We start from the raw sequence: 12,583 nt of genomic DNA on the forward strand, positions 1-12,583 counted from the left end.
GATTTTTTAAATTTATGAAATTTTAACTTTTTTGATATTTCAGTTTTTCAATTTTTAGATGTTCAGATTTTTCGACTTTCCGGGTTTCGATTTTTCGATTTTCAACTTTTCGATGTTCTGATTTTTCAGTTTTGTGATTTCCCAATTATTCGAATTTCACTTTTAGAATTTTTCAATTTCGATTTTTCAGTTTTTAACTTTTATTGATTTTTTTATTTTTCGATTTGTCGAGAAATTTGATGTTTCGATTTTTAGGTTGTTCAATTTCTGGATTTTTAATTTTTTTTAATTCTAAAATTTTCAATTTTGATCATCTCGATTTTTGACTATTTCTATTCTCAATTTTTCGACTTTTAAATTTTTCGCTTGTTCAAGTTTCTTGATGTTCCGTTTATCGATGTTTCAGTTTTTCAATTTTACTTTTAGATTTTTCTATTTCTCGATTTCCCAATATTTCATCTTTCAGTTTTAGAATTTTGAAATTTCGATTTTTAGTTTTTAATTTTTCAATTTTTTTTTTAAATTCTAAAATTTTCAAGTTTCATCATCTCGATTTTTGATTATTTCTATTCTCAATTTTTCGATTTTGAAATTTTTTGATTTTTCGGATTTTAAATTTTTCGCTTGTTCAAGTTCTAGATTTTTCGATTTACCGATTTTCAAAATTTTTCTCTATTTCACGATTTTTGAGTTATTTCTACTTTTCAATTTTTCGATTTTTAAATTTTAGTTTTTAATTATTTTGATGTTTCGAGTTTTCTATTTCTCGATTTGTCGAGATTTCGATGTTTCTATTTTTCCGTTGTCCATTTTCTGGATTTTTCTGTTTTTTTTTTTATTCTAAATTTTTCAATTTTTGTCTTTTCGATTTTGGGCTATTTCTACCTTCAATTTTTCGATTTGCCGGTTTTTTTCTAATTTTAACATTTTTGATGTTTCATTTATCGATTTTTCAGTTTTTCAGTATTTTAGTTATGGGATTTTTCAGGATTTCGATTTTTCAGTTGTGGATTTTTCAATTCTTTTTTATTCAAAATGTTTAGATTTTTGGACATCTCGGTTTAGATGTTTTGGTTTTTGGATTTTTTGATTTTGAAATATTTCGATTTTTCGGTTTTTAAATTTTTCCGATGTTCAGTTTCTGGATTTTTCGATTTAATGACTTTTTAAATTTATCGAATTTTAACTTTTTTGATATTTCAGTTTTTCAATTTTTAGATGTTCAACTTTTCGTTGTTCTGATTTTTCAGTTTTGTGATTTCCCAATTATTCACCTTTCACTTTTAGAATTTTAAATTTCGATTTTTCAGTTTTTAACTTTTAGATTTTTTGATTTTTTTATTTTTCGATTTGTCGAGAATTTTGATGTTTCGATTTTTAGGTTGTTCAATTTCTGGATTTTTAATTTTTTTTTAATTCTAAAGTTTTCAAATTTTATCATCTCGATTTTTGACTATTTCTATTCTCAATTTTTCGATTTGTAAATTTTTCGCTTGGTCAAGTTTCTTGATGTTCCGTTTATCGATTTTTCGGTTTTTCAATTTTACTTTTAGATTTTTCTATTTCTCGATTTCCCAATTTTTCATCTTTCAGTTTTAGAATTTTTGAATTTCGATTTTTAGTTTTTAATTTTTCATTTTTTTTTTTAAATTCTAAAATTTTCAATTTTTATCATCTCGATTTTTGATTATTCCTATTCTCAATTTTTCGATTTTGAAATTTTTTGATTTTTCGGATTTTAAATTTTTCGCTTGTTCATGTTCTAGATTTTTCGATTTACCGATTTTCAAAATTTTTCCATGTTTCAACTTTTTTGATGTTACGTTTATCGATGTTTCAGTTTTTCCATATTTCACGATTTTTGAGTTATTTCTACTTTTCAATTTTTCGATTTTTAAATTTTAGTTTTTAATTATTTTGATGTTTCGAGTTTTCTATTTCTCGATTTGTCGAGATTTCGATGTTTCTATTTTTCCGTTGTCCATTTTCTGGATTTTTCTGTTTTTTTTATTCTAAATTTTTCAATTTTTGTCTTTTCGATTTTTGGCAATTTCTACCTTCAATTTTTCGATTTTTGAACTTTTGGGTTTAAATATTTTGGTTTCTCAATTTTTCGATTTACCGGTTTTTTTCTAATTTTAACATTTTTGATGTTTCATTTATCGATTTTTCAGTTTTTCAGTATTTTAGTTATGGGATTTTTCAGGATTTCGATTTTTCAGTTGTGGATTTTTCAATTCTTTTTAATTCAAAATGTTTAGATTTTTGGACATCTCGGTTTAGATGTTTTGGTTTTTGGATTTTTTGATTTTGAAATATTTCGATTTTTCGGTTTTTAAATTTTTCCGATGTTCAGTTTCTGGATTTTTCGATTTAATGACTTTTTAAATTTATCGAATTTTAACTTTTTTGATACTTCAGTTTTTCAATTTTTAGATGTTCAACTTTTCGTTGTTCTGATTTTTCAGTTTTGTGATTTCCCAATTATTCGACTTTCACTTTTAGAATTTTTAAATTTCGATTTTTCAGTTTTTAACTTTTAGATTTTTTGATTTTTTTATTTTTCAATTTGTCGAGAATTTTGATGTTTCGATTTTTAGGTTGTTCAATTTCTGGATTTTTCATTTTTTTTTTTTAATTCTAAAGTTTTCAAATTTTATCATCTCGATTTTTGACTATTTCTATTCTCAATTTTTCGATTTGTAAATTTTTCGCTTGATCAAGTTTCTTGATGTTCCGTTTATCGATGTTTCAGTTTTTCAATTTTAGTTTTAGATTTTTCTATTTCTGGATTTCCCAATTTTTCATCTTTTAGTTTTAGAATTTTTGAATTTCGATTTTTAGTTTTTAATTTTTCATTTTTTTTTTTTTAATTCTAAAATTTTCAAGTTCCATCATCTCGATTTTTGATTATTTCTAATCTCAATTTTTCGATTTTGAAATTTCAACCAAGTTTTAAGTTTCTTGTAGTGAAAAAAAACTACATATATTAAGAAAAACAAAAACAAAATATATGCGTAAAACGTATCCGTGGATTGCTCGCTTAGCCCGCGTTTCGTATTGTCCCCGCTACCAAGCCCGCATTTCTGTTTCACTCCATTAATTACCCCTTTTTGTTCCAGAAAGCCGCCTCAACGAGTACATCCGCCATTACGAGCCCCTAACTTACGACACAAGTGAAGTGCATCGATCCCATCGGCGGGCTAAACGGTCCGTCGTAAGAAACAATTTAGTGCACGTGTCCTTCCGGGCACACGATCGCGAGTTCCATCTAAGACTGAAGAGAGACCTCGATGTGTTCAGTGATTCGATGGAAGTTCACGGTCCTGAAGGCCCGATAGATGTCGACACGTCGCACATCTACACAGGACATCTCTTAGGTCAGTGCGGTCGCCCTTCTCGAGCGGGATTATCCAGATTCTGTTATTAATAGATCGAAACTGAATGCGGGCGGTATTCAGGTCAATGGGAAATTATAGCAATAATTGGTGATTAAGTGCGGTTTGCGTAGCTGCTTCGTCCTTTGATTGGTGCATGCTTCCTTTAATTACCCCTACAAACGTAATGTAGGTACGGATATTGGAATAATCGATTGTTGTGTATGGGAATGTCGGAGGAATGCTCATTTGGGTTATTCGAGGCATTGTGTGTTTAAGTAGATTGCGGATGGTTGTGTAGGTAGGGAATGCAGAGTTTACGGTTTAGTGAAAAGGTTGGATAATGGAACTATTTCATCGTTTACTAGACAAGCAGATTTGATACAAAGTGTTGACGCCTTTCGCCAACGAGATTGGCAGCTGTTACAGCAACACACACCGGCTGAATGATGAAATTTCACTATTAGATTAACAAGTTGATACTTAGTGTGGAACTGTCAGGCTGAAGGAAGAGTCCCAACCCTGATTTTCCAACAATAAGAGCCCGCAAGGGACACTACGGATAGCAGTGATAACGGTCTTATAGTAGACCCATATTAGTCCGTGCTCTGAGCAATTCAATTTTTTTTTTAATACCGTGACCGTAGATCCAATTTTCATCCAAAAAGAAACCATATTTTATATCCTGGTCTTTCATCATGAATGGTACAGAAGTTTCGCTGGTACCTGGATTTGGCGGGCCTAGCTGGCCATTGATTCCAAGTACCTGGTACCAAAATCTCAGTCCTTTACAAAGATTTGAATGAAATAGCCTGCACCACGCGAAGATGGGAGTCGACATAGACTAAATCCCGGTTTCCCGAACCCGAGGAGCCGGGTCCCCGTCGGCAGACAAAATGGGTTCCTGAAAAGGACTATCCATCCCTCTTCAGCAGGCAGACGTTCCAGTCACTCCTACGACCACGTTGTAGATGATGTAGATGTTTGCTTCCCGTTTCAGCATACTCTTTGCTACGGGAGCCCTAGTTGCTGGTGGTTTTCAGGCTCTTCTCAAGTCCTTTTGGGATTGCGAGCTCGAGTGACCCTCGACACCAAAAGTTCCTACTTTAACTGCATCGAATTGAACTTGAGGGGGTGGAATACCTTCGGAGATACCTCATAGATCTTCGTTTTCCGAGTTTTCGAATTTTCAGTTTTTCGACTCTTCGTGTTCTAGATTTTTTTTAATTTACCATTTTTTGATTTCTCATTTCAATTTTTGATGTTTTCGGTTTTTCAATTTTCAAATATTTCAGTTTCTCGATTTTTTCCATTTCTCCATTTCTTGATTTAGGACTTCCATTTACCAGTTTTCCGAATTTTAGTGTTTTCTATTTTCGATTTTACTTGAATTTCTCGATTTTTCGACTTTTCAATATATCGATTTTTGAATTGGTCGACTTTTCGATTCCTGGATTTTTCAACTTCAATTTTTCAGTTTCTCGATTCTCCAATTTTTTTGATTGGGTTTTAAGACTTAAAATTTTGATTCATCGATTTTTCGACTTTACGATAATTCTATTTTCCAAATTTTCAATTCGACGTTGCATATTTGGATTTTTCCACCTTTCAATATTTGCGGATTCGATTTTTTGGCCTTCAAATATTTCCATCTTAGGATTTTCAATTTTTGGAGTTGTCGATTTTGCTATATATTTCAATTTTTTGATTTTTAAATTATTCGATATCTCCGTTTTCCTAGTTTTCGAATTTTCAATTTTGCGACTTTTTGTGTTCTAGATTTATTCACGTTACCATTTTTTGATTTCTCATTTCAATTTTCGGTGTTTTCGATTTTTCAATTTTCAAATACATATTTCAGTTTCTCGATTTTTTCTATTCTTCCATTTCTTGATTTAGGACTTCCATTTGTCAGTTTTCCGACTTTTAGTGTTTTCTATTTTCGATTTTACTTGAATTTATCGATTTTTCAACTTTTCAATATATCGATTTTTTAATTGTTCGACTTTTCGATTTTTGGATTTTTCAACTTCAATTTTTCAGTTTCTCGATTCTCCAGTTTTTTTTCATTGGATTTTAAGACTTTACAAATTTTAATTCGATTTTTCGACTTTGCGATAATTCGATTTTTCGTTAATTCAATTTTTCGACTTTCCGATTTTTCAAATTTTCGATTCGACGTTGCATATTTGGATTTTTCCACCTTTCAAATATTTCGACTTTACGTTTTTTCAATTTATGGTGTTGTCGATTTTGCTATATATTTCAATTTTTTGATTTTTAAATTATTCGAGATGTCTATTTTCCGAGTTTTCAAATTTTCAATTTTTCGACTTTTCGTGTTCTAGATTTTTTCAATTTACCATTTTTTGATTTCTCATTTCAATTTTTGTTGTTTTCGATTTTGCAATTTTGAAATATTTCAGTTTCTCGATTTTTTCTATTTCTCCATTTCTTGATTTAGGACTTCCATTTATCAGTTTTCCGACGTTTAGTTTACTTGAATTTCTCGATTTTTTGACTTTTCAATATATCGATTTTTGAATTGTTCGACCTTTCGATTCCTGGATTTTTAACTTCAATTTTCCAGTTTCTCGATTCTCCAATTTTTTTCATTGGGTTTTAAGACTTCAAATTTTGATTCATCGATTTTTCGACTTTACGATAATTCGATTTTTCAAATTTTCAATTCGACGTTGCATATTTGGATTTTTCCACCTTTGAATTTTTTGTAGATTCGATCTTTTGGCCCTCAAATATTTCGATCTTAGGATTTTTCGACTTTACGATTTTTCAGTTTTTGGAGTTGTCGATTTTGCTGTATATTTCAATTTTTTGATTTTTAAATTATTATTCGAAAGCTCCGTTTTCCGAGTTTTGGAATTTTCAATTTTTCCACTTTTCATGTTCTAGATTTTTTCACTTTACCATTTTTTGATTTCTCATTTCAATTTTTGATGTTTTCGATTTTTCAATTTTTGATGTTTTCGATTTTTCAATTTTCAAATATTTCAGTTTCTCGATTTTTTCTATGTCTCCATTTCTTGATTTAGGACTTCCGTTTATCAGTTTTCCGAATTTTAGTGTTTTCTATTTTAGATTTTACTTGAATTTCTCGATTTTTCGACTTTTCAATATATCGATTTTTGAATTGTTCGACTTTTCGATTCCTGGATTTTTCAACTTCAATTTTTCAGTTTCTCGATTCTCCAATTTTTTTCATTGGGTTTTAAGACATCAAATTTTGATTCATCGATTTTTCGACTTTACAATAATTCGATTTTTCAAATTTTCAATTCGACGTTGCATATTTGGATTTTTCTACCTTTCAATTTTTCGTGGATTCGATTTTTTGGCCTTCAAATATTTCAATCTTAGGATTTTTCGTCTTTACGTTTTTTCAATTTTTGGAGTTGTCGATTTTGCTATATATTTCAATTTTTTGATTTTTAAATTATTGGAGATGTCCGTTTTCCGAGTTTTCGAATTTAATCAATTTTTCGACTTTTCGTGTTCAGGATTTTTTCACTTTACCATTTTTTGATTTCTCGATTCAATTTTTGGTGTTTTCGATTTTTCAATTTTCAAATATTTCAGTTTCTCGATTTTTTCTATTTCTCCATTTCTTGATTTAGGACTTTCATTTATCACTTTTCCGAATTTTAGTGTATTCTATTTTCGATTTTACTTGAATTTCTCAATTTTTCGACTTTTCAATACATCGATTTTTGAATTGTTCGATTTTTCGATTGCAGGATTTTTCAACTTCAATTTTTCAGTTTCTCGATTCTCCAATTTTTTTCATTGGATTTTAAGACATTTCAAATTTTTATTTATCGATTTTTCGACTTTTGCGACAATTCGATTTTTCGTCAATTCAATTTTTCGACTTTCCGATTTTTCAAATTTTCGATTCGAGGTTGCATATTTGGAGTTTTCCACCTTTCAATTTTTCGTGGATTCGATTTTTTGGCCTTCAAATATTTCAATTTTCAATTTTTGGAGTTGTCGATTTTGCTATATATTTCAATTTTTTGATTTTTAAATTATTCGATATCTCCGTTTTCCTAGTTTTCGAATTTTCAATTTTGCGACTTTTCATGTTCTAGATTTATTCACTTTACCATTTTTCGATTTTTCAGTTTTCAAATATTTCAGTTTCTCGATTTTTTCTATTTTCTCATTTCTTGATTTAGGACTTCCATTTAGCAGTTTTTCGAAATTTAGTGTTTTCTATTTTCGATTTTACTTGAATTTTTCGATTTTTCGACTTTTCAATATATCGATTTTTGAATTGTTCGACTTTGCGATTTTTCAAATTTTCGATTCAAAGTTGCATATTTGGATTTTCCCCCTTTCAATTTTTTGTGGATTGGATTTTTTTTAACCTTCAAATATTTCAATCTTGGGATTTTTCGTCTTTACGTTTTTTCCATTTTTGGAGGTGTCGATTTTGCTATATATTTCAATTTTTTGATTTTTAAATTATTCGATATCTCCGTTTTCCGAGTTTTCGAATTTTCAATTTTTTTCCACTTTTTGTGTTCTAGATTTTTTCACTTTACCATTTTTTGATTTCTCATTTCAATTTTTGGTGTTCCAATTTTCAAATAATTCAGTTCCTCCATTTTTTCTATTTTTCCATTTCTTGATTTAGGACTTCCATTTAGCAGTTTTTCGAATTTTAGTGTTTTCTATTTTCCATTTTACTTGACTTTCTCGATTTTTCGACTTTTCAATATATCGATTTTTGAATTGTTCGAGTTTTTGATTTCTGGATCTTTCAACTTCAACCATTCGATAACTCAATATTTGACATTTCAAATTTTCGATATTTCGGTTTTCCAGTTCTCGATTCCTTTATTTTTCCATTTCTTGATTTAGTACTTTAATTTTTCAGTTTCTCGATTTTTGGTGTTTTCTATTTTCGATTTTACGATTTTCAAATGTTTGAATTTCTTGAATTTTCAACTTTTCAATATTTCGATTTTTGAGTTTGTCATTTCGATTTCTTCAACTTGAATTTTCCAATTTCTCCATTCTCAATTTTTTTCCATTCGATTTTACGACTTCTCAAATTTTTATTTCAGATTTTTCGACTTTCCGATTTTTCATTATCTCCGACCTTTCGAGTTTTGTTGTTTTCGATCTTGCAATTTTGAAATATTTTCAGTTCTCGATTTTTTATATTTTTCCATTTCTTGATTTAGGACTTCCATTTATCAGTTTTTCGAATTTTAGTGTTTTCTATTTTCGATTTTACTTGAATTTCTTGATTTTTCGACTTTTCAATCGATTTTTGAATTGTTCGACTTTTCGATTTCTGGATCTTTCGACTTCAACTATTCGATAACTCGATATTTGACATTTCAACTTTTCGATATTTAGGTTTTCCAGTTCTCGATTCCTTTATTTTTCCATATCTTGAATAGGACTTCAATTTTTCAGTTTCTCGATTTTTGGTGTTTTCTATTTTTGATTTTACGATTTTCAAATGTTTTGAAATATTTTCAGTTCTCGATTTTTCGACCTCTCGATATCTAGATCTTTGAATTAATTTTTGGACCCTGTTTTTTTAAATTTAAAACAATCTTAAGGTTCTAGGTATACCTGTTTGGAAAGAGTGTGAAAGTGGTTTGGGGCCTTTAGTGTCTTTTCTTATTTGCCAAAATCAGTCTTATCTTAGCAGGTACTTAGCAACAGTTTTTACAATGCATGGTGGTATTCCATCTGGTCCAGGAACATTAATGGTCTGACCCGACCTGATTAAACCTGACCTAGAATGGTCAAACAATTCGATCGACCGATCATACAAACAGGTTGACCAGAATTTCGGGACTACAAATTCGGGACTTCAAGGGAAAGAACAGTAGGTCACATTGAAGGTCCCGGGACCTGCCACAATATACATAGTGTCTCTCGGACTGCAATCTCGCCTTTTTAGTTTCGGAGTATACAATGTCCCCCTGCAGATAATCCAGAGGTCCTGGGAGCGGGTTTTAAGCCCCACCGTGACCTCTGCCGCATTGGGTTGGACCCGAGGGGGTGGTAGAAAGCTCCTTTTCAGCGGAATCCCTCCGGGGACACCTTTTAGCTGCGTGAAGGACACGATTCTGGAATATCTTTACCGATAGTCTTGGTCAGCTCTTGTTAGAACTGTAAATCTTTTTGAGCTCATTAATGGTGAGGAGGAACGAGTTTCTGTTAATGTGATAGAAGTGTAACATCGTGAAAACTTGCCTTGAAATGCGTTGCTTCCAAGTATGAAAGAGCTAACTACGACTTAGGTAACTTTATGAAGTATCCAGCAGTTCCTTTTCGCTCGGTTGGAGCCGCAATAACACAAATCTCGAATATCCCATTCCAGCCGTCGGAGCTCGCACAGAAAACACCTTCTCGAAAGTTTTTGTTGGAATTGGTAACATTAGCAGACGTTTAAATGTTGCTGCAAAACTTTGTTCGAGTCTCTCCTTATGATTGATAGCTATTGGTAGTTTTTCCTTTATCTGCCATTGATTAATGTGTTTTCTGTGCCAATATCCTCAGCATTCCAGAATTAAGCAATTTATTATTAATTCGTAGACTTGTAATAAAACGCTCTCTCAAAACTTCCATTATTTATATTCCCGACGTAAAACAATCACTCGTTGTTGATAAATCAAGTTCTAATGGAATTGGAAATGATTAAAACGTATTGATGGTGTTCAGGTGAGCCCGGGAGTTCGGTCTTTGGGTCGTTAATTGATGGAGTCTTTGAGGGGAAGATCGTATCACCGAAGGGCTCATACTACGTAGAGAAAGCTCATCACTACTTTCCTCACACCACACATCCCAACAGAACATTCCATTCGGTTATTTACCATGAGGATCACGTCGAAGATCCATACGAACATCAGAGAGAGGGTAAGTTTTGCTTACTTCAACTTTTGTTTGTGTCGGAGGGAATTATTTGGATAGGCAGTTTTTCGATGAAGGGCGGGACGCTTTCAACGAACAACCGAGCTATTAACTTCTTTCGAAGCTCTCGAGATTTTTGCACTATACTGTCTAGATTTACCAGAAAACGACTTAAAACTAGTTCTGTTGCAAATTACTACATTACAATTTAAGCTATTAAGTAAGATTCTCTGTGAAACTATCGTCTAGTGTGTTCACGTTTGATGTTAGCTTCTCAGTAAATACTTACTTTGGAGAAGTTTAAAGCTTGCAACGTTGCACAAAGTAATAGAAATTCTTAGCGATACGACCTCTGCATACGAAACGAGCTACTGCTGCACTTTGTTTACTTTATGTGTTGGCAAAAATCAAAGCGAACCAGTACAAACGCAATGTCAATAGAAAAGTTCGTTTTACCTGTCGCAGGATATTTTAGACTCGTAATTTGCGACATCGCTAATGGGGAAAAATTGACAGAGGGTAAAATGTTGCACTAACAAACACCTTTTCAGGCAAATTGTCAACTCGTGTTTATTTGTGCTATTTTATACTTCAGTCGTGTGACTAAAGCAACAATAGAGCGACTTAATTGGACGCGCGAACGTGCACTTAATAAAAAGTGATGCAATAGCGCGATTTTTTTAATCTATTGAGAAGCCACACACTCGATTACATCCAAATTGGGTTGTATTTACTTTGGCAAACGAGATTAAGTTCATTCCACGAAGATTTACTCATATGGATCGTGATTGTAATCTTGTTTCACCTCGATGCGTCGACACAAAGTAGGGATCAAATGAGACTATTTGGAGGGTCGTTATGATTTAAAATTGTCAGTTCGAGACTAATACTAATAACGATGGAAATAATGTATAATTGGAATTTCCAGAGAGCAAAGTTGAATATACGAAGTCGGGACTAATATTTATTTCTGCTTTAATAAGTGGCAGTCGAGGTCGACATCTGTAAATAAATCCGACGCAACCGAGGGTTACAATTAGGCTCGAGGCGGAGCCGAGGTTTGCAAGTGGCAACCGAGGCAATGCAGAGATTGGCAAACAAATTCGAAGGGAAACCAAGGGTGGAAATAAGCCCGAGGCGGGACCCGAGTTGCAAAAATAGGAACAGTTTTGACGAGACAGCGTCACCGGAGAACTTGTTTGATCCACAGACCGGAGCGCGTTCAGGCCAATGTCGACTCTAAGCGTTCAGAATTTCTACGGGAAATAGTCATTTTAGATGTTCTATTTTTTCGTTTAACTAAGAATCGTAATCATGCAATCGATTTTTTCGGGAAAGTGCTGTTATTTTTATGTTTTAGAAGCATTTTCTATTAATTTTTATATATTTTGGTATTATTTTCCATACATTGTATGTTTTTAACATTGGGAAAACTTTTAGCAATAAAGCTGTCAGTGATCGAAAAATCGAAAAATTAAAAAAAAAAAAACAGATTGAAAAGTTTCCAAAACTGAAAATATTGAGAAATCGAAAACTTGAAAAATCGGGAAATCGAAAAATCTAAAATTTATAACATTGAAAAAGTAAAATATCGAAAAATTGTAAAATCGAAAATCCATCTAAATATGAAAAAATCAAAAAAATAAAAATTGGAAAATATAAAATTTAAAAAACGAGAAATTGAACAATTGGATAAATGAAAAATCGAAACATGGAAAAATAAAAAAAATGGAAAATGGAAATTTTTTTCGCCCTTTTCGTCTTTTTCGTCCTTTTCGTCCTTCTTCCTACTTTTCGTCCCTTTTCGTCCTTCTTTCTACTTTTCGTCCCTTTTCGTCCTTTCTCCTACTTTTCGTTTCTTTCGTCCTTTTTCTTCTTTTTTCGTCCGTTTCGTTCTTTTCGTCCTTTTTCGTCCTTCTTCCTACTTTTTCGTCCTTCTTCCTACTTTTTCGTCCTTTTCGTCCTATTTAGTCCTTTTTCCTACTGTTTCGTCCTTTTTTCTACTTTTCGTCATTTTCATTCTTTTTCGTCCTTTGTCGTCTCCTTTTCGTCCTTTTTCGTCCTTTTCGTCCTCTTTTGTCCTTTTTCGTCCTTTTCGTCCTCTTTCCTACTTTTCGTCCTTTTCGTCCTTTTTAGACCTATGTTGTCCTTTTCGTTCTTTTCGTCCTTATTCGTCCTTTTTCGTCCTTTCTCGTCTTTTTTCGTTCTTTTCGTCCGTTTTCGTCCTTTTTCGTCCTTGGATGTCCTTTTTCGTCCTTGGTTGTCCTTTTTCGTCCTTGGTTGTCCTTTTTCGTCCTTGGTTGTCCTTT

At 31.9% G+C, this 12,583-nt stretch overlaps 1 protein-coding gene across 3 annotated transcripts in view; it reads left to right on the forward strand.

Moving 5' to 3' along the window:
- Kuz (kuzbanian) overlaps positions 1–12,583 on the forward strand; it is a 148,606-nt gene that overhangs the window by 96,818 nt on the left and 39,205 nt on the right. For all 3 annotated transcript variants that reach the window (XM_064050296.1, XM_064050297.1, XM_064050298.1), the window contains exons 3-4: positions 3,123–3,380; positions 10,086–10,280. In XM_064050296.1, coding sequence (XP_063906366.1) covers positions 3,123–3,380; positions 10,086–10,280 — 453 coding nt within the window. The remainder of the gene's footprint in view (positions 1–3,122; positions 3,381–10,085; positions 10,281–12,583) is intronic.

The sequence above is a fragment of the Zophobas morio genome, unplaced genomic scaffold (genome assembly GCF_036711695.1).
Source record: "Zophobas morio isolate AGI-343-1 ecotype UQ-CSIRO unplaced genomic scaffold, CSIRO_AGI_Zmor_V1 ptg000008l, whole genome shotgun sequence".
Lineage (NCBI taxonomy): Eukaryota > Metazoa > Arthropoda > Insecta > Coleoptera > Tenebrionidae > Zophobas > Zophobas morio.